Genomic DNA, 21691 nt, shown 5'->3' with positions numbered 1-21691 from the left:
GAAAACTTAGGCTCCCCCTGTCGCCTGAAACACCCTAGAAGCCCTTGCTTGCCCTTCCCCATCCCCGGCCAGCCCTTTCCAGCGCACTCTCTCCACCCTGCTTAGCTATGGAGGCCTCGGCCGGCTTCTGATTGGCCAGCTCCGCACCCAGCCCCGATGCTCAGTGGCCGCAATCCCGTGAGGTTCAGCGTTTTCTCCTGGCAACAGCCCGAGTCTGTGCTCACAGGCCAGGCGGGCGCGTAGTCCCAGACGCCGAGCAGCTGCAGCGAGCGCTCATTGGCTGGGTGAGGACTTTAAGCCGTCCTCGCGTTGGCCGACTATGGGGGCTCTGTGAGGCTGCGCAGAGTCCGACTTTAAGGGAGGCGGAGCTTTGTCTTTCGCCCTCAAGAAAGACAGTGGGACCGGCGAGTGGCGACAGCAGAAACCAAGCCTGAGCCCTGCTAGGGCTTTAGGCTTTAGGTGAGAGCCGTCGGGCTTTGGATCTCAAAGGGTCTGATGATGCCAGAACCTTGACCGTGAGCTCCGGTGGTGGGGGAGGGTGGCGGGGTGGGTCTGGCTCGGCCAAGTGATTGACATGTCTTTCGGCCAATAGAAAAATAAGTCTCTAAAATGAGTCCTGCGATTGGTTCTTTCCAATCTCTAGTGGCCAATGGGCGTCGGGAGAGGGGGGCGGCCCCACTGGGCCTTATTTTCTTCTTCCTGCGGCCGGGCCTCCCTCGCCCAAGCAGTGGGGCCGGGAGGGGCAGTGTCTGTAAGTGGTGAGGTGCTGGGGACACTGGGAACCGGGGCTGCTTTGGAGGGATGCCGCGGGGGTGGCTGTGGGGGTGGAGAGTGCGGGAGTTTCAGGCCCCTGTTAACAGCAGCTGCCTTAATGGAGTGCATAAGTACTGGGCCTAGCGTCTAAGGTTTCTCTTGCATCATCTGAGTTCATCATCACCGATTCAGCAAGGCAAGGGGTCGGGATCCCCATTTGGCAGGTGGAGAAACTGAGACTCACCGAGCCCGCTCACACAGCCAAGGTCATATAGTTAAAAAGTGTCAGAGACCGGATCAGTATTCAGAGTTTTCACTCTAAAAGCCGATGGTCTAGATCCCTGGACTCTTTGCTTTGTTGCTGAATGCGGGTGGGAAGGAGTCCTGGACCAGATTTCCCCTACGGAATAGTGCAGGAAAGGAACCCTAGGGTAAAAGTAACGAGATGACCCGCTGAAGTGAGCAGAGGAAATGAGTTATTCAGCAGTTCCTAGTATCTACTTTGTGGCATGCATTGTTCTGGGTTCTGGGCACACAAAGATAAATAGGGCAAAGGTGGATGAAGTACCCCTTTGAAGCCCAGGGGAGGGACCCTAGCCCGGCATTTATGTGATGTTTTTGTAAAAATTTCAAAAGTAGACTATTTTGAGATTTTCTTTTAGAGGGAAAAGTCTCAGGTTGAATAGGCTTAAAGGTCCTCCCACATTTGAATATTCGCTCTTGGAGAGGACTTAGTTCAGGTAGGTACTAAGCCGGAGAGAGCAGAAGGGGGTGGGAGAGGGGGCTGGGAGCACTCTTCCTGGTATGTAAAACAGGGATAACAGTATACCTGTCATGCAAAGTTAATGAAAAGTGCCTGACCAGAAATACCTCATTTTGAGCGGAATGGAAGCGTACACCTTAACAGTAGCAGGGTTTCTTTCCTGCTGTCTTGGATGGCTTTACTCCACGCTGCTTCCCCAATCCCACACTAGGTTGCTGGAAGGTTGTAGGCAGTTTCCTCCCCTCTAGTAGGACTGTCTGGCTCTGGGGAAGCAGAGCTCAGGGCTGTGGGAGAGGAGGTCCAGTAAGGAACACACTAGTTCTGCTTCCTTTAAAGTGGCTCCTTTTATTATTCATTATTCATTTTCCAGTTGTGGTGATCTGTTGTATTACCAACAATGAGGGTAGGGTCTGCCCACTGACTACTTGAAAATAGGTATCTCTTTTCTCTCTGCAGTTAGGAAGTTTGCCCTGTATTGCCAGCTCATTGCTAGTTTCAGTGCAGTAGAGCCAAGCTTGGCTTCTAAAATCATTTTGATTTAGCTCGAACAATTTCACCATAGTGTTTTACAGTCACAGCATACTGTTACTATCAAAGTACTTTTTAACCCTGAAACTTTGTAACCGGCAGCCTAGTTACTTTTCAGGGATTTCAAATTCTGTTGCAAAGCTGTGCCCCAGAAAAGAGTCCATAGGAGGCTCATTAGATCATATTGTAGTAAGTTTAATGAGGGATTTCAGCTAGGGAGTGGTGACCCACACCTTTAATCCCAGCACTTGGGAGGCAGACTTAGGTTTGAGGCCCACCTGGTCTATCCAGGGAGTTTTAGAACAGCCAGGGCTACATAAATAGGGGAGGAGTAAAAGCAGTCAAGGTAAAATTAAGAGGGAGGTAGGTCAGCTATATTTTTACATAGGACCAAAAACTAAGTTATATATATATATATATATATATATATATATATATATATATATATATATATATATATATATATTTAAAGCTAAAACAGTGCATATCAAATGAGATCTGGGTATATACAATTTTGGCACATCAGGTTTTTGTTTGGTTGGTGTGGTTTTCTGAGATAGGTTTTTCTGTGTAGTCCTGGCTGTCCTGGAACTATCTCTGTAGACCAATTGGCCTCAACCTAGCTCCGCCTCCCAGGTGCTGGGATTAAAGGTAACGTGCCACCGATGCCTGGACATCAGTTTTGTTTTTTTTCTTCTTGTTTTAGAGGTTGGCTTCCAATCTCTAGATTGTGCCTTCTCTCTAGTGCTGGGATTACAGGCTTTTGGTAACTTCTGGCTTCCTGAGGTTCTTTTTAAATAGAAGGGATTTTACTCATTGTTCTAGTTCATTTAAATAACTATCTTAGAGGCAGTTTCCTTAATTTTGTTCCCCTTACTACTTCAGATTTTTATCCAAACAAATCAACCTACGAAAGAAGAGAAAATGGCTTCTGAATCAGAAACTTTGAACCCCAGTGCTCGGATCATGACCTTTTACCCCACCATGGAAGAGTTCCGGAACTTCAGCAGGTACATCGCCTACATTGAATCCCAAGGAGCCCATCGAGCTGGGCTGGCCAAGGTAAGGAGCAAGGCTGCCAACCTGCCCAGGCAGCCGTTGCATGAGTATGTTTGTAATTGGAAATTAGTTTCTGGTTTATGTGTTGAATTCTCCCCCTTCTTCAGCCAAGTCATGTTTTCACACAGCCTGTCGAAATCATGTTTCCTGAGTCCCTGAAGATGAAACGGACTGTAGTGGTACATTATTCTTTTCTGAGTGAGAGCAGAGTTGTGTTGTCCTTTTTAAGATCAGAGCGTGCATGGCACTTCAGGCTGGTAGGATAGGAAAGAGAGCACTACAGCCAGTGTCCCCAGGCCTGGCCAGGGCTAGGGGCTTTTCCTGGCTGTTCCCTGCCGCCCGAGTTCCTCCGCCCTACCTCCTCGCTTTCAGTCTCATTATGCACTTGATAGAATTCGGTTCCCTCCAGGACCTTCTTTGAGGGAGAGAAGGCACTGGCCAGACCGCTTGAGCATTTTGGTGTCTGTAGTTTGAAATTGGTTTTCGGTTTGTACATTGAATCAGGGCCATCCTCCCCACCCCCGCTCAAAACAGCCCCTCGGCCACAGCCGGGGTTTTCCAAGGCCCCCCTGGTAAAGAGATTGTATTTCTGGAAGAGCCCTCCAGAAGCAGACGCAGAAGACTTAGTCTCAGCACTCCCTGCTCTATGTGTGTGTTCACTTTTGGTGTTTTTTTTGTTTTTTTTTGTGGTACTGAAGATTGAGTTTAGCACCCTATATCTCTGAGCTGTTTTCCTTTTTTGTTTGTTTATTTGTTTTTTTTTTTTTTTTTTTTTTTTGAGACAGGGTTTCTCTCTGTAGCCCTGGCTGTCCTGGAACTTGCTCTATAGTTCAGACTACTCTTTCTGCCTATGCCTCCCTAGTACTGGGATTAAAGGTGTGCACCACCACGCCCGATTCTAAGCTGTTTTCTGAGCTCTTTTTGGATATGGGAGAGAGAGAAAAGAAAATATATATATATATATACATAATTTTATTCTATATTAATATATAGTTATATATAAATATGTTATTCACATATATATTTATATATGACTATATATGCAAAAACCAGGGACTTCGGTTATAAAGCCGAGGACTAGTCTTGGACCCTGGTGACTTTTCTGAGGCTCTTGTCAGCTGTCTTGACTCAAGTGGAAATGGCTTCTGCTACGTTCAAATAGTCATCAGGACCTGCAAGGCCCACAGTGTAGCTTCTCAGCACACGGGGGAGGGATATAAATTGACACACTTACTAGATTTTATTAAAAATGGTTGGATTTTTATGATGCATATACATTATTTTCTTTCCTAAAAGTCATGTTAATTACTGTTTTCTTGGTTGGTACAGGGTCTCAATGGTAGCCTTGGCTAGCTTAGAGTTAGCCTAGGCTAGCTTAGAGTGGACTAGGGAGTTAGGCTGGTTTCAAACAGTAGACGGCCTGGAGTACCAGGATGATAGGCGTCAGCTGTACATCTGCTTCTGCCACTTTGGCTGTTCAAGAATCAGCTCATCAACCTGATGAGGTGCCTAGGATTACAAGTTATATGTTTCGCTTAGGTCACTGAGACTATAGGGGCCAGTGTTGGCAGTGTGACTTCCTGGGTTTGGAGGAACGTGGGTAAATCAGTTACTTTCCTGAAACGCACAGCTTGTTTGGACCGTGTCTTACACACTTGCTGATTCTAGCTTGCTGGTGTCTCCGCTGCCTCCAACTCTTGTGTTCCCTGTAGGTGGTCCCTCCCAAGGAGTGGAAGCCACGAACATCCTATGATGATATTGATGATCTGGTCATCCCTGCGCCCATCCAGCAGCTGGTGACTGGCCAGTCTGGTCTCTTCACTCAGTACAACATCCAGAAGAAAGCCATGACTGTTCGTGAGTTCCGCAAGATCGCCAACAGTGACAAGTGAGTAGGAACACTTTTGGAGTCTTCCGTTTTGTTCTGCTTTGTCTTTGAGGCACAGTTTTCTGTGTAGCCTCGGAGGCCCTCATTCTCCTAATGCAGCAGGTAGGAGGCACGTTTTCTAGGCTCAGCAAGTGGAAATATACTTTCTCTTAACATCTAGGTCTGGATTTGCTTCTTCTTCTTTTTTTTTTTTTCCTGTTTTTTCCAAGACAGGGTTTCTCTGTGTAGGCCTGACTGTCCTGGACTCACTTTGTAGACCACAGATATCTGCCTACCTCTGTCTCCTGAGTGCTGGGACTACAGGCGTGTGCCATTACACAGCTTAGAATTGCTTCCTTCCTTCCTTCTTTCTTTCTTTCTTTCTTTCTTTCTTTTTTTCTTTCTTTCTTTCTTTCTCTCTCTCTCTCTTTCCTTTTCTTTTCTGTTCTTTTCTTTGTTTTTCTTTTCTTTGTTTTTCCAAGACAGGGTTTCTCTGTGTAGCCTTGGCTGTGCTGGACTCGCTTTATAGAGGCCAACTTTCAGAAGTCAGTTCTCTCCTTTATAGATATTTATAGTCTTTTCTCCCATTCCTCTCTTGTTATAACCCTGAACATAATGCTAAACATAGCCCTGACCCAAACGGAACCCTAACATGATTTTAATTGTTAAAACACTCCGACAGTCTATAACCTGCTCTTTAGAAACACACTTCATTTTGAAATGTATGCGTAGGTCTTCTGAAATGCACTGTTAGCGGTATGTGAGTAAATATATCCACATTATTATAAACCAAGTTAATATAAGCCTCCACTTTTACATGGCTTATGGGAACCAAACTCGGATCATCAGGCTTGTGAAAAGTAGCTTTACTCACTGAGCCGTCTCTCTGGCCCTGGGATGGCTTCTTCATAGTTGTCCAAGGGGCTGCTATCTTACTGGAGAGCACTTGGTTCAGGCATCAGTTCCTTTTCTGCTCTTTTTATGGAAGACTTTCCTCCTCACAGTGCTCTGTCACAGTCTAAACTTCTTTGCATTGTTTTTAAACTTTGAATTAGTTTATTTTGATTAATCAATTTATTTTTGTTTTTTGAGACAGGGTTTCTCAAAATAGCTTTGGTCTAGAACTTGCTTTGTATATCAGGTTGGCCTCAAATTCACAGAGATCTGCCTGCCTCTGCCTCCTGAGTGCTGGGATTAAAGGCGTGTGCCACCACCAGCTTTGTTGTTTTGAGACAGGGTCTTATAATATCCTAGGCTAGCCTCTGCTTTATTATGTAGCTGAGGACGACTTCCTGATCTTTCTGACTCTATTTCCAAGTCCGAGGATTACAGGCTAAACCTGGCCATGTTCTTCGAAAAATATATTTACTTACTTATTATGAGGGTATGTAAACATGCATGTGTTGGCACTTGTGAGGAAACCAAAAACCTTAACTCTGGGAGTCACTGCTCTCTTTCTGCTGTAAGGCTCCGTAGGCTCCGTTTGCCCAGCAGGGCATCTTGCCAGCCCTTGTTCTGTTTTTGTTTTTAGTTTTTCTCTGTATAGCCTTGGCTGTCCTGGACTTGATTTGCAGGTCAGGCTGGCCTCAAACTCACAGCCATCCACCTGCCTCTGCCTCCCTGAGTGCTGGGATTACAGGTATGTGCCATCATGCCCACCTCTGGCCCTTGTTCTTACACAAAGTGAGCCTGCTGTCTTCTCATCACTAGCAGTAATTAATTTTTTTATTTTTTAAATTTTAGTGTGTCATTTCTATTTTCCTCTGTCTGTCACGTGCAGCCAGCACATCTCACTGCGGCCCAGGCACTCACAAAATGTGAATGAGTAGTTACCAAGTTGGTTGCTGTCTGCTGGCCCTTCTCACGCCCTCCTGCTGTACCCTCTTCCCAGCGTCTCAGCTGACACTGTTGTCTGCAGCTATTTCTAGGCTGTTTTTAAGATGTAGCTCTTAATCTCATTCTCACTTCAGAGAGTGACTTTTTTGCTTCTTGCGTTGCACTCTGCCCTGAATCATCATTCTCGAATCTTCTCACTTGCCATTTAGCTCTTCAACCTTGAGGACCCACAGGGGATTTCTTCCTTTTCCCTTTCTTCATTCCCCTGGTGCACACATCCTGACTTCAGCCTGGCAGTTGGAGCTCCACCTCCACTGAGCAAGCCCAGGTAGAAGTCTTGCTTTTCCATCTGCGCCTCTGGGTGTGTTCAGGGTACTTTACTGTCACCCTCCCTCCCACCGCCGGTGTCCTCTCCTCTTTGCCTTTTTGTTTTACTTGACAGTACGAATTAAGATGTGCTCTGTGGACGGAAGTGTGGGCCATCCTTCATGCCTACCCAGCTGCGCCGTGGGCCGGGCTTACCTGCCTGCTTTCCACATGAGGCCTTCATCAAGGCTTCATCCTCCTTTCTGTCATCTCACTTAAGAAACCCCAGAACTTCCGTGTGTGTATATATGAAGGTGTAGCCTGATGTATGTGCACCACAGGCGTGTCTGGTGCCTGCGGATGCCAGAAGAGGACATCAGATCATGTGGGGCTAGAGTAATAGACAGTTGTGAGCCACCATGCAGGCGCTGGGAAGCTAATCCGAGTCCTGGAAGAGCAGTCAGTGCTCGTAGCTGAGCCATGTCCCCAGACCCCTGTCACCTCTGCTTGTCAGCACTTGTCAGTTTTTCTCCTGGTTTTGGTTTTTTGAGACAGGGTTTCTCTGTGTAGCCCTGGCTGTCCTGGAACTCAAAGTAAAGATCAGGCTGGCCTTGAACTCACAGAGATCCACCTGCCTCTGCTTCGCAAGTGCTAGGATTACAAGTGTGTGCCACTACCATCCAGCTTGTTTTTTTTTTTTTCCTACATGTAATTTTTAAGTTAAATTACTTAGTTAATTCCCTTTGCCTCAGTATACTTATTATTATTTTACTTATTTTGTGTGTATGTGTGTGTGTGTGGCCTCATGCAAGCCTTTACCAATGAACTGCATTCCCACCCACCCCCCTGAGATATAAAAAGCTTTTTTTTAGCCCCCAATTTCTATTGTTGCCTAGTATTTTTCCTCAAATACTGTTTTCCCCCATTAATTATCTGTTGAGCATTAGGCTGAGAGGATTCTGGGAACACAGCAGTGACAAGGGAACTACGAGGATGAGTTTTCTTGCCATTAGTGCAGGGACACTGGTGTTCTTCATGGCTGCCGCTCTTCACGTCCTGGAGGCGTTGGTGTCTGGGAGGGGCTGGATTTGTGTCTTTGGTTTTTGTGTTTGTAAGCCTATCCTCCACGTGACTCTAGAATCTGCAGGGTGCAACAGCCTCCCTAGAGAAGGCAGGATCCCGTGTCCCTACCGGAGAGTGGGTTCACATCTGTGCCTTTGACCTTCCCCAGGCTTCGTCCTGTCCATAGTTTCCAGAGGGAGAGACATGCGTTAGATGTGCCTGGAACTCCCTGTGTAACCCAGGTAACCCAGGCTGTCTGTGACTCACCTCTGACCTCCGGAGTGTGCAAGTGGAACTGTATTTGGGCTTGGGAGGCCAAGATTGCTCCCTTGTTTTATAAAGCAGAACAAATACAGATTTATTAAAGAAAAGTGAAGGGGGAAACAAAAACCTCTTTAGAGTGAGAGGTTCAAAGGAAGGAATCTTTTTTTTTAAGGTTTAACTTTCTAATTTTATGTGTAAGGGCATTTGCTTGCTGATTGCTGGTACACCAGGTACTCAGAGTACTAGCCGAGGCCAGAAAAGGGCATCAGATCCCCAGGAGCTGTGGTTAGGACAGCCATGAGCCACCATGCAGGTGCTGGGAACCAAGAACAGCCAGTGCTCTTCACACTTAGCTCTTCAGCCCTGGAGGAAAGTTTGTTTCGTTTGTTTGTTTTTTGTTGTTTTCTAACAATTTTATTTGTCACCCTTGTCTGCGGGATGGATGGGAGGGGGCCTTGCACGTGCTGTGGCCCATGTTTGCTGGGCAGAGGGCTGCACCGTGGAGACAGTTTTCTCCTTCTACTTTTATGTCGAACCTGGGGCCTGACTCGCGCTTGCAGAACAAGAACCTTTCTCATTCAGTCATCTGGTCAGCCCTCGCTTGTTGTTTTAAAAATACAATTTTCTTTTATTTATTAGTGTCTTTCTGTGTGTACACATGAGTGCTGGAACCTGCTGAGGCCAGCGTCCTTAGGTCTGTTGGAACTAGGATTACAGGCAGCTGTGAGCTGCCTAATGTGGGTGCAGGGAATCAAAGTCAGGCCCTCTGTAAGAGCAGCACATGCTCTTAACGCTGAGCCATCCCTCATGTAGCAGAGGGTGACCTTGCCCTGATGCTTTGCATCTACCTCCCAGGTCCTGGGGTTGCGGGCATGTTCAGCCATGCCTGGTTCGAATCCCAGAGCTCGTGTTAGGCTAGCACAGTTATCAAGTGAGCCACATTCTTAGCCTTGTGCACTGTTCTTTTGAAATCTCTTGTTGTGCCTGGAATAGCGGCTTGTGTCTTACACGGGTCATAATGCCTAATAAACTTATTCTTCTGTATATTAGTTACTTTTCTGTTTCTGTGACAAAGCACCATGACCAAGGCAACTTATGGAAGAAGCATTTAATTGAGTTTACAGTGTCAGAGGGTTAGAGTCCATGGTAGCACACTGAAGGCATGGGGGCAGAAACAGCTGAGCTCACATCTCAAATGGCAAATGGGACAGAGTACGCTGGGGCCTGGCCAGAGGCTTTTGAAACCTTACAGCTTTTCCCAGGGACACACTTCCTAGTCCTTCCCAGTCCTACCCACTGGGGACCACGTATTCAAACATGGGTTTGTGGGGCCCGTGCTCATCCAAACCACCATATCTGTAAATGGCTAACGTCTTTATTTTTGAAAGGTACTGTACCCCACGCTATAGTGAATTTGAAGAACTTGAACGTAAATACTGGAAGAACCTCACCTTCAATCCTCCCATCTACGGGGCAGATGTGAACGGAACTCTCTACGAAAAGGTGAGAGCACTAAGAGTCTTGCTGCTTGTGTCTGGCACTCCGAAAGTAGGTGCTTGTCTGGTGAATAGGCCAGTGAACAAACACCATCTCCCACTGATCTGCTGCTGTTTCTTGTTGGCAGTGCTGCATGTGGCTTGGGTGCTGCGGTGTCCTTTTCAAGGCTGTGTGCATAGGCTGTGGGTGGTAGATGATGAACTCTTGAAAGGGTGTGCTGGATCACAGAAAAAAAGGCTTTGCTAGAGGCATCGGCCTGGGTTCTGCAGGAAGAGGTCCGGGACTGGTCGAATGAAAGGGTGGGGATTTAGCAGAAGAAGCATATTCAGGTTTCAGAGCTCTCCAGTGAGATTCTGGAATGAAGCGCTTTGACTGGCTTTTTTTGGGGGGGGAGGGGGAGGCTACCAAACTGGCCTTACTATGGTAGAAGGGGGAATATTTGGGCCTGCCTTTGGATGAATAAAAAGACCTATAAGGCTTTTCAGCGACTGTCTCTCAGATCTTTAATATTGCCAAAACTTATTGAAAGTAAATAGTTTAAAAGGTGAATTCTAACCTTGCCGATGTCAGTTTGGATGCTGGGAAGTCACATGTAGAAGGATGGGGGACAGGATGAAGGAAAAGGTCCAGAAAGCAGGAAGTGGGTCCCAAGGTTCATATGGAGGACACGCAGGTGGGCGGAGGTTGGAGGAGCACTAGAAGGGGACAGAAGGTGTGAGCTGTGAGAACCTGAGATGGAGGTGGGAAAACAGGGCATCGTAGTCCAGGGCTTGCTTAGGAGAGAGCCCTAGATTTCCGTTAGAACCTCGGGAAAGGACGTGGTGGTCAGAGGAGGACGAGTGATAAGCTCTCTTCCTCCACCATGTGGGTTCTGAGCATTGAGCTCAGGCCTCAGGCTTGATGGCTGTTGCCTTCACCTGCTATGCCATTTTGCTGGCCCTTTCTTAAATATTTTTAAAATTTACTTTATATTTTCAACTTTCTTTTATTTTTCTAAAATCACCTACAAACCTTCCATCTTTCTGTCTGTCCATCATCCTTCCTTCCTTTTCTTTTTTTGGACAGGATCTCATTACATAGACCTGGCTGCCCAGAACTTGTTATGTAGGCCACACTGGTCTCGAACTCATAGAGATCTACCTGCCTCTGACTCTTGAATGCAGGGTGCTTTCCTGCCTTGCTCTTTTTTTATTTTGGATGTTATGGTTTTGACGTGCCATATTTTAGTCAGCAGTGACAGCTCACTGAGGCCCCTGTACTGAAATCTATGCCCTGGGCTGTTGTTTCCTTGGCAGCACGTTGATGAGTGGAATATTGGGCGGCTGAAGACCATCCTGGACCTTGTGGAAAAGGAGAGTGGGATCACCATTGAGGGGGTGAATACCCCCTACCTGTACTTCGGCATGTGGAAGACGTCATTTGCCTGGCACACGGAGGACATGGACCTGTACAGCATCAACTACCTGCACTTTGGAGAGCCAAAGTCATGGTAAAGTCAGCCTGCACTTGGCACTGCCCTCCGGCAGCCCAGGCTTCTGCCTTTTCATGCATGTGGCAAGTGCAGATTCTGGGTACCAGGTTTGGGATGGAGCTGGCATTCTGCATTGAGTTATATACTTTTGGAGCCCAGAATGCCTTTGAGTAGCAAGTTTTATTTTTGTTGTTCTTTGGTATTTGAGACAGCGTCTCAACCCTGTAGGTTAGGTTAGCCTTAAACTTGAGATCCTTCTGCTTCAGTTTCCCAGATACTGGAATTAATAGGCATGCCCTTCCGTGCATGGCTGAGTATAGGGGCTTAGAGAGCAGAGTACGCCACACCTATGCATGGAGCCATGCTTTACTCGCTGCATTTACTCAGAGTCATGGGACTTCCAGGCTGCCCGATGCTTTCTGATTCCCTCCTCTCAGGAGGCCTGTGGCTTTTTGCTTTTTGAGGTTTGTCTGTGTTGCCGTGGTTATTCTGGAACTCACTCTGTAGTCTAGGCTGGCCTCAGACTCAAAAGATCCACCTGCTTCTGCCTCCTGAGGGCTGGGATCTAAGGCATGCACCACCATTTAAGAAATTCCTGGGGCATTTCTTAAAGGCTGACTATCTTAGGTTTACTAAATTTACTCTCCAGATGGTAGGGAGATTTCTTTGCTTTGTGGAAAGGCAATTTGGTGAGCATCAAAAGAGTCTCTGCTGGACATGTCCCTGCTTTTCGTGTTGTTAGGGGAGACAGAGACCGACTCAGGGTCGTCTGTGTGTACTGCCCCGTCTCCCAGTCTCAACCTTTTAGTGCAGGCTCTGCCTGTGACATCAGTGGGCAACACATGGGAGACACCCAGCCCACAGAGGGCAGGCTGCTCAGGACGCGTCAGGAAGTGCAGCAGTGTCAGGGTGGGGGAGGAAGCACAGGTGGGCTGGAGGTTAGAGAAGCCGTTAGAAAATGAGAGCCAGGCTGAGACCTGGAAAGCACAGAGCTGGCGGGGTGGTGGCTGGCCTGGGAGGGGGCGGGAGGGAAACACTTCCCAGACCTCCTGGATCCACAGGACATGTGTGCTTAGAAGTCCACCGGTGTTGTGTCCAGAAGGAGACAGTTCTGGGTCAGGGTGCTGCCTCTCCGGTGCCAGGACCACACCCACGTTCCACCATACTGAATTGAAATAGTCTTCAGTATAAATTGTGAAAGTTAAAATGAGTTAACTAAATACAAAACTTAGCAGTTTTGTAGACGTTTTAAATAGTCTCAGGTGTTCTTGTTTCCTTTGTTTTGCCATAAAGAGCAGCTCCTGTGATACCTAGACACCACACTGTGGAGAGGCATAATTAATCTGTTGGGTAATCAGGATGGCTTTAATGGTAGAACAATGGCTTCTTCAGTCTCAAGGTGTTGACTCTTTGGTTGCCATGTTCCCCATCCTCCAGCTTCTCCCTCAGGCCTTTCCCATCCTTCCCAGAGCTTCGTGAAAACCTTCACAGTAGTGTAATGCCCCTTCCTCAGCATGCATGAAACAGTTTAATTATAGGTAAGTTCTTATTCAGTAAATGTCTTTATTAAGTGAGTGAGTATAGAAGAAATAAATTTATACTTCTGTGTAGGCTTTCTACTCCTCTGTCTTAAAGTATTTTATTTCCATAGATCAGTTTTTAGCGTCCTTTCCCTATATAGCTCAGGTTAGCCTTGAATTTTCTAGCCTCCTGTCCCTGCCTTCCTAGGTTTGCTTTGTTCTAGGTGTTTTTAGGAAGTACATTTTTAAGCCTGCTGTGGTGGAACAGGCCTTTAATCCCAGCAGTAGGGAGGCAGAGAGACTGGGAGATCTCTGTGAATTTCTGGTCAGCCTGGTCTACGGACTGAGTTCCAGGCAAGACAGTCCAGTGTCTGGTGACCGTGTCTCATCCCCAGCGTCCTCTGCGCCAAAGTACAGTTTTAGCTTGCTCACAGTGAACGTGCTTAGATAGGAACTACAGTACCATATTTCAATCCATGGATGTGATGTGCAGTCAGGTTGAGCTAGTCGGCATATCAGTCACCTCAGATGTTTGCTGTTTCCTTGACCTGGGAGCCCTCGGGATCTCTGCTTCCTTCAAGGTGTTTGTGAGCGAAAGCAAGTGCCTCACTTTCCCGTGTGCGCTGCTGGCGTCTGATGTTATTGTGTGATTGCAGGTACTCTGTTCCACCTGAGCATGGGAAACGCCTGGAGCGGCTTGCCAAAGGTACTGTGTCCCCTCCAGGTACAGCACAGCCTTCTCCCTCTCTAGCTCCCTGCTCGGAGATGTTCATTCTCTGTGCTCACACGGCTTGTGACCTTGCACGGGCCTGCAGGTGTGGTGGGGTGTGTGAACTCAGCTGCCAGATCACATGCCTTAGTGGGGTGGGTGCAGTCTGAGCTGTCCCTCTTCTGCCTGTGAAAACCATGGTCCTTTTCCTACTCTGTCTCCAACCCTCTAAACCTCAACTAGGAAGAGACTTGGTCAGCTTCTCCTAAGTTTCAAATGTGAAAGCCTGGATTGAGTCGTTGTGTGTATGTGTGTGTGTGTGTGTGTGTGTGTGTGGTGTGGTGGTGTATGTGTGTGTGTGTCTGTCTGTGTGTGTTTAGGTTCTTTCGTGTGGACTTTGATAGGTTTGTGCTCTAGCGTCTTTCCTATTTCAAGAGATTCTGGGTAGATGAGCTCCCTTCGAAAGGCTGGGTGTGCAGGCTCAGTATTAGGGCCTAATACTAAGAGAAGGTCTAAGTAGTTCTCAGCTCTCTAAGAGCAGAGGCAGCTTGAGTCTGATTACCCAGGTAACACTTCCCATGGGAGAGTTGAAGGCTCACCACAGGGCTTAGGCTTCTTGTAACTGGAGCAGCATTAGCACCCTCTTTTTTTTTTTTTTTTTTTGCCTTTCATCTCAGCAGAGCTACGCAGTGACAGTCCCCACTCTCCACCCCCCAAAAAAGTTTTTGTTTTTGTTACTGTAATTTTAATTTGCTTGCTTGAGTGTTTGTCTACTATAACTTTAATTTATATGCTTGAGTGTCTGTCTGTGTTTGTGAGTACCATTTGAGGAGGCCAGAAAAGGTTGTTGGATTTCTTGGAACCTGGGTTATAGGTGTTGTGAGCTGGCTTCCATGGTGCTGGGAACCAAACTCAGGCCCTCTGGAAGAGCAGTAAATGCCCCTAACTGTTGAGCCATGTCTCCAGTCCCTCTTAGCATCACTTCGGTGAGGTGACTGACCTTGTCACCCCTGAGATCTACAGATGGGAAGTGACCCCAGGATCACGGAGCTTGGGCAGAACTTCTTTAACTTAGACCTACCATCCTTTCGACAGGCTTTTTCCCAGGAAGTGCTCAAAGCTGTGAGGCTTTCCTCCGCCACAAGATGACCCTGATTTCCCCATTAATGCTGAAGAAGTATGGCATTCCCTTTGACAAGGTGAGCTGGCTGTGGTCCCCACAGAAGGCTTACACAGAAGCACCCCTTCCGGTGTTTGTTGGGCAGTTTTGCAGTCTATTGTTCCTGTCTCTAGGGTGGAGCTTGACAGCAGGTGGCTAATGTGCTCTCCTGGTGCTGAGGGCAGGCTTTGCCTTCCACACAGGGTTGATTTGGAGGATGGTTAATTAGTCTCTTCGCATGCATGTAGTGTTAAAAGGCAGCCCAAGACCTGACAGTTTTGACTTACCCTTTGTTGATCAGGTTAAGGTAGCAAAGAAACACTCAGGAACCCAGTGTTAGGCTAGACCTCTGCCATGTGTGACAGCTGTTTCAGAGTTGCTCTTTTTCAGGTGACCCAAGAAGCTGGAGAATTTATGATTACTTTTCCGTATGGTTACCATGCTGGCTTCAACCACGGCTTCAACTGTGCTGAGTCTACCAATTTTGCCACCCGTCGGTGGATTGAGTATGGCAAGCAAGCTGTACTGGTAAGCCTACTTGACTTCTTCCAAGACACCGTGGCCAGAAGTATCTGAGTGAGGAAACTATTGTCAGAACTTTTTTTTTTTTGAACTGTTGGATGGATATTTTTGAGCAGGCTGGATGGGGCATTTCTTTTCTATCTTTTTTGTTTGTTTGTTTGTTTTTTTGAGACAGGGTTTCTCTGTAGCCCTGGCTGTCCTGGATCTGGCTTTATAAACTAGGCTGGCCTTGAGCTCACACAGAACTGCCTGCCTCTGCCTCCCTCCATAGGCCTCTCAGCTTGGATTACTTGTGTACCCTTATGGAGCTAGATCTCTCTCATGCAAAACCCTTAGGGGTTTGCTTTAATTCTAGGCAGGCAGCAGGGTCCAGACTGTTGACCGGAAATAGTAAGCTTGCCTGTTTGGTCCTGGCGTGGGTAGACGTCCAGGGCAGGCGGCTGCTCAGCATGTGGGAAGCATGTGCAGATTGTCTCTACCCATTCTCCTTAGGACCATTTGGATTTGCTTGGTAGAGCCTAGTGCTGTGCATTCTGCTTTTTGTTTATGCTGTTTCTTTTAATTTGAAGACTCTGCAGGACAATGAACCCTCAGCCTGAAAATGAAAACAGGATATATATATATTTTTTTGAGCTTCAGCATTGGCTAAAATTAGTCTATCAAATTTGGCATATATTGTACAAAATAATGCATTTCATCTGCCACGTTCTCCCCCGCCTTATCTATCTATCTATCTATCTATCTATCTATCTATCTATCTATCTATCTATTTATTTATTGTATTCTGGCTATCCTGGTAATTACTCCATAGATCAGGCTGGCCTCAAACTCACAGAGATCTGCCTGCCTGTGCCTCCCAAGTGCTGGAATTAAAGGCATGTGTCACCACTGTCATCACTGGCTCATGTCATTTTGATATATGTTAAAAACATACTTGGTTACATCGGTAATCCCCCCTGGGAGGCTAAGGCAAGCAGATCTTTGCGAGTTCGAGGCTAGCCTGGTCTACAAAGTGAGTACAGGACAGCTGAAGTTATACAGAGAAACCCTGTCTCAAATAAAACCAAACCAAAACAAAAACGTACTCGGTCATATTCCCCCCCCCCCCCATTGTCCTCTCTGTGTCTTGCCCCAGCAATGTGATTTTAAACCTTCTAATGCTTTAATGCACTAGAGGGAGCAGGTGGGACATGGGAGGGTGGAGGTGGGACATGGGAGGGTGGAGGTGGGACATGGGAGGGTGGAGCCGACCAGGCGTCCTCACTGTCGTTCTCCCGTGGCAGTGCTCGTGCAGAAAAGACATGGTGAAGATCTCCATGGACGTGTTCGTGAGGCGGTTCCAGCCAGAACGCTACAAACTTTGGAAAGCCGGGAAGGATAGCACAGTTATTGACCACACTCTGCCCACACCAGAAGCAGCTGAGTTTCTGAAGGACAGTGGACTTACCTCAAAAGCTGAGAACGAGGAGTGCCCAGAGGAGGACATGGAAGGGGTCGAGCAGGGAGAGGAGGGAGATGTGAAGAGAAGGTACTGGGCAGGCTTATGGGCGTGCTGTGGGGAAGAGGCAGCTACCACAGTTTGAATGTTCCGGGTTGTTTGTGCTGCACACAGGCAGGTCTTGGAAAAGGCTCTGGAAGCCACAGCACTGACGTGCCCAGCAGCTTCCTGCTCAGGCATGAGGGTGGTGAGCTTGTACTGTTCTCAGAGTCAGTGTTCCCCAGAATCACATAAGTGTCTTTTGGAAGAAATGTGGGAGTAGGAGCAAGACTCACCTGCTCAGGGGGAATAAGTTGCATCTGGCTTCAGCAGGGTCTGAGCCGGAGTATCTGTGTATGCTGAGGAAGGATGGGAGGGACAGTGTGGGCTGCCTGGTTTAGGCCAGGTGTCCCCCAGAAAGCCTTGTCTCAGTCCTCAGAGTGGGTGTCCATGATGGGCAGTGTGTGCGCTATTCAGATGGTGGAATGGGCGAGGAGGTGTCCAGGCAGGCCTAGCCTTCTGCTCTGCGTTGTGTGTGGCCAGCTATAAGTGCATCTGGCTGGATGGTGAATGGGTGAACATACGGGCTCTTAGAAGGTTTGCTTCCTCCTTGCAGCCTGGCCAAGCACCGAATAGGGACAAAGAGACACCGCGTCTGTCTTGAAATACCGCAGGAGGTGAGTCAGAGCGAGCTCTTCCCCAAGGAAGAACTGAGTTCTGGACAGTACGAGATGACAGAGTGCCAGGCCACCCTCGCTCCAGTGAGGCCCACCCACAGCTCCGTGCGGCAAGTTGAGGATGGCCTTCCCTTCCCAGGTAAGCTGGCAGTGCTGGTTTGTCCACAGCCCTGACTGACAGCTGCCTGTTCCTGGGTCAGTTCTGTGTTGAGTTGCAGGGTCAGTAGGAAAAAGTGAGAGCTTGGTCTGTGAGCAGACCTGTACTGGAAGATAGAAGCGTTTTGCTTGGGGACATGGTAGGGCAGCCAGACACAGAGGAAAGGAGGTGTCAGGAAGACGCCAAAGAAGGCTTCTGTGAAGATCAGGTGGGCGCATGTAGCAGGGCCATCTGAGTAAGGGAGAGCCAGAGGAGGCCTAGGGATGGGAGGCACTGTCTCCTGGGGCCCCTGGTGATTTCCTCTGAATTTGATCCCGGGTTGGGATGGATGGTCCATTGTTAGGTGAGGTGGTGTAGCGATGCTGCCATTTTATTTATTATCTACCCCATTCTTCAAAAACTCATGTATGGGGCAAAGTAATCTCAGCACTTGGGAGGCAGGACCCGCTGGATCTCTGAGAGTTTGAGGCCAGCCTAGTTTACATGCCGAGTTCCAGGCCAGCCAGGGCTACACAGTCAGAATCTGTCTCAAAAAGAAAAAACAGTAACAAAAATTTATTATTATGTGTGCTTTGCATAAATATGAGCACGTGTGTGCATTTGTGCGTGTGTGTGCATGCGCGTGCATTGCCACAGAAGAAAACTTGTTGGAGTGTGTTCTCCTTTCAGCTTTATGTGAGGTCCCAGATTGAACCTAGGTTTGCTAGGCCTTGTGCTCTTACCTGTTGAGCCATTTCACTGGCTCTATTTTATTTTTTATTCACTTTTATTTTTAATTTTTTGAGATAGGCTCTATGTATCCCTAGCTGGCCTGGAGCTCTGTAGACCAGGCTGGTCTGGAGCTCACAGAGATCTACCTGCCTCTGCCTCCCAGCTTATTGTGTTTTGAAGCAGGGTCCCACTATACAGCTCACGGTAGCTTAGAATTGGAGATCCTCTTGCTCAGGCTTGCTCCTGCCCGTTGGGATTATAGGCATGCGCTGCTGGCCCTGGTTTGTTTGCTTTTAGTCATTGTCTTGCTCTGTAACCCTGACTGGCCTTCAAACTCAAGGGCTATCCTCCTGCCGCTCAAATGCTAGGATTCTAGGCAGGCACCACCATGTCCAGCTTAGAGGTCTTAATTAGATGTAACTGTACGCTGGGAGTACAGTGTCTCAGCAGCTCAGGCTGCCTGACATTGTAGTTTGTTTACTTGGAGGCTGGAGGACCCAGGTGTGTCACAAGAGACACGGTGTGTTTGCAACAGCTACTCAGAAAGGCACTGAGTCTGGATTTCAATCGGTTTACGTCTGATGAGCATACGTCTGATGGCCGGATAGCATTGTGGACCTGTGCTTTGTGGCTTGGGAAGCTCTTAGCGGATTTCCTCTCACTTCGGCAGCCAAGCGGCTGCTGTGTGAGGGAATGGCAGCAGCCACTTGCTCATAACCCTGTTCACGTGTGAGTTGTAACACCTTATGCCCAGGATCTAGGATTAAGACCCCCGAAAATAAGTGGTAGCATCCTCACACAGCAAGGAGAGGAAGAAATTGGGGCACTGGAGGGTGAGCAGTTAGTCCTGATCACACAGTGGCCTTGTCAGTGAGAGCCAGGTCTCACTTGGAGAACTGTTAGTTGTCCTCTGCCATCCTGCTTTCCTCCGTGTTACCCACCTGCTTCGTCTTGTGTGCACCTGTGTTTCAGATTACTCTGACCCCACTGAGGTCAAATTTGAAGAGCTGAAGAATGTTAAACTAGAGGAGGATGAGGAGGAGGACGAGCCTGAGGCAGCCGCCCTGGATCTTTCTGTGAATCCCGCACCCGTAGGAGGACGCCTTGTCTTCTCTGGTCCCAAAAAGAAATCCTCTTCCAGCCTGGGCTCCAGTTCATCCCAGGATTCCATTTCTTCAGATTCCGAAACCAGTGAGTCTGTCTCTTGCCAAGGCCAAGAGAAAACAGGAGTTCTCACGGTGCACAGCTATGCCAGAGAGGACGGCGGGGCCATCACAGGAGAGCCGAGTGTGAAGAAGAAACGCAGCGCCCCCCGAAGCATCAGCGAGCAGGAGCTGGCAGAGGTAGAGGCTCTGTGCAGTGGTGTGGGAGGCCTCCGGTGGAGGAGGGGCCTGTGGGGGTGAAAGGTGTGTGGGAGGGCAGGGGAGAGGCTCCCCCCGTCTCGTCTTGAAGCTTCTGCCTGCATTGGTTGTGTCAGAGTGCCAGGTGAGATTTCCTGCCTTCCAGTTTGCTCTTCACTAGATTTTCCTTTTTCTCTCCGTGTGACTATTGCTCCAGAGGACAGCATCTTAGGAGCGGCGGCGGCAGCAGCCGGGGCCGTGCAGTGTAAACCCTAAGCTTGGTTAGATGCTCTGAGGTAGTGGCAGCCCTTCCTCTGACGCCTTGCCTAGAGACAGAAAGGTTTGAACTGCAGTGGTTGTGGCCCAGATGTTTTGAGGTTTGAGATGAGGTGGCCATCTTAGTCACTGTTCTATTGGTGTGAAAAGACACCGTGGCCAGGGCAACTCTTACAAATGCGTATAAACACTTACAAGAAAAAGCATTTAGTTGGGGGCTTGCTTGCAGTTTCAGAGGTTTAGACCTTTACCCTCACCATGGGAAGCATGGCAGCAGGCATGGCAGGCACGGCGAAGTACTTGAGCATCGTGATCTGCAGGCAGAAAGGGAGTCAAGTGGGGCTGGCATGAGCTTTTGAAACGTCAAAGCCTACCCCCAGTGAGAAGCTTCCACCAACAAGGCCGCACCCCCTAATCCTTTCAGAGAGTGGCCTCCCTGGTGACTAAGCATTCAAATATATGAGTCTATGAGGGACAATTTTAGCTAAACCATCACAGTGGCCTTTTTCACCCTAATATTCAAGGGGCGTTTTCTTAGGAATTTTCACCGCTCTGGAATCCTAGCTTGTCACTGACAGATGATCCTTTTGGAGACCGGGCGAATTCCCAAAGCTGTACTCGGAGATGTGTTTGTCTAGGCTTCCTCCTAGTTTCCACTGTTGCCAGAAGCTGGCTTTTCTTCCATTTGTAAATTGTGGTTTCTGGTAGGTCTGCCATGGGGAGAAGGCTGTGATTCGGCTGCAGCTGATTCACCTCACCCACATAACCTTATTCCCTGGCTTCGATGACTGCAGTCAGGGCAAAGTGGGCGAGCTGGGCGTGGGGGTGCACACCTGCAACCCCAGCGTTTGGGAGGTGGAGGCGGGATCAGGAGTTCATAGTCATGAACTATGAACTCAAACTCATGGCTTCGTAATGAGTTTGAGATCAGCTTGGGCCTACATTAGAGCCAGTCTTTAAGAAAACACTAGAAAGGGCCTGCTGAGATTGGTTAAGGTGGAAATGCCTGCCACCAAGCCTCAACCTGAATTCTGTTTCTGAGCCCAACCCCCAAAGTTGTTCTGAGTGTGTGCTGAGGTAAATGAGCACCCGAGTGCATGGACCTGCAGTGTCTACGTTCCCTTACCTGTACTTTTGTTGTTGGTTTGAGACAAGTTCTCACCCTGTAGCGCAGGCTGGCCTTGAGCTCAGAGAGATCTACCTGGCTCTCTTTTTTTTTTTCCCTTCATATTAACTTGTTTGGTTGGGTATCTTTGAAAAATAGGAGTGCCTGGTGAGTTTGCTGTGGTCCTTGCAGATGGGCCATGTTGACCCAGGTGTGGAAGTCCGTGGCCCAGTGTTAGTGGACGTGCTGCCGAGGCTTTCTTCTCTCAGCCTGTACCCAGCTTTCCCTAATGTTGCCTTTCACCCGTTTAAGCTTCCTCAGCTTAAAAACAAAAACCAAAAACATATTTTAAATAATATGTATGTATGTGGTCTTTGTGGTTTGTGGGTTTGTGTGTGTGAGTGCAGGTGCCTTCAGAGGCCAGAGGTGTTGGATTGCCCTGGAGCTGGGTAATAGGTAAGTGTGGACAGCCTAACGCGGGCGGGGAACTGAACTTGGCTCTGCCGTAAGAGCAGGCTGTGCTTTTAGCTGCAGAATCCTATATCCAGCACCTTGCTTTTTTGTTTATTTGCCTTTCTTTTTCTCTTTCTTTCTTTCTTTCTTTCTTTCTTTCTTTCTTTCTTTCTTTCTTT

The 21691-nt window shown here is 48.1% G+C and overlaps 1 protein-coding gene across 3 annotated transcripts in view; it reads left to right on the top strand.

Moving 5' to 3' along the window:
• Positions 1-333: 333 nt before the first annotated feature.
• The window catches only part of Kdm4a (lysine demethylase 4A), a 47277-nt gene continuing 25919 nt past the window's right edge, over positions 334-21691 (top strand). The window contains exons 1-11 of one of the 3 annotated variants that reach the window (XM_055618433.1): positions 334-459; positions 2930-3106; positions 4816-4991; positions 9827-9941; positions 11231-11424; positions 13583-13632; positions 14731-14834; positions 15185-15322; positions 16600-16844; positions 17410-17609; positions 19311-19681. In XM_055618433.1, the coding sequence (XP_055474408.1) occupies positions 2969-3106; positions 4816-4991; positions 9827-9941; positions 11231-11424; positions 13583-13632; positions 14731-14834; positions 15185-15322; positions 16600-16844; positions 17410-17609; positions 19311-19681 (1731 nt within the window). In that variant the 5' untranslated portion in view covers positions 334-459; positions 2930-2968. Of the gene's footprint in view, positions 460-669; positions 752-1419; positions 1494-2929; positions 3107-4815; positions 4992-9826; positions 9942-11230; positions 11425-13582; positions 13633-14730; positions 14835-15184; positions 15323-16599; positions 16845-17409; positions 17610-19310; positions 19682-21691 lie in introns of those variants that run through there. The other 2 variants (XM_055618435.1, XM_055618434.1) reach the window with 2 other exon arrangements.

Source organism: Psammomys obesus, unplaced genomic scaffold (assembly GCF_907164565.1).
Source record: "Psammomys obesus unplaced genomic scaffold, mPsaObe1.curated_primary_1811, whole genome shotgun sequence".
NCBI lineage: Eukaryota > Metazoa > Chordata > Mammalia > Rodentia > Muridae > Psammomys > Psammomys obesus.
The sequence above is the reverse complement of the archived record's forward strand: the minus strand, read 5'-3'. Positions and strand labels throughout refer to the sequence as shown.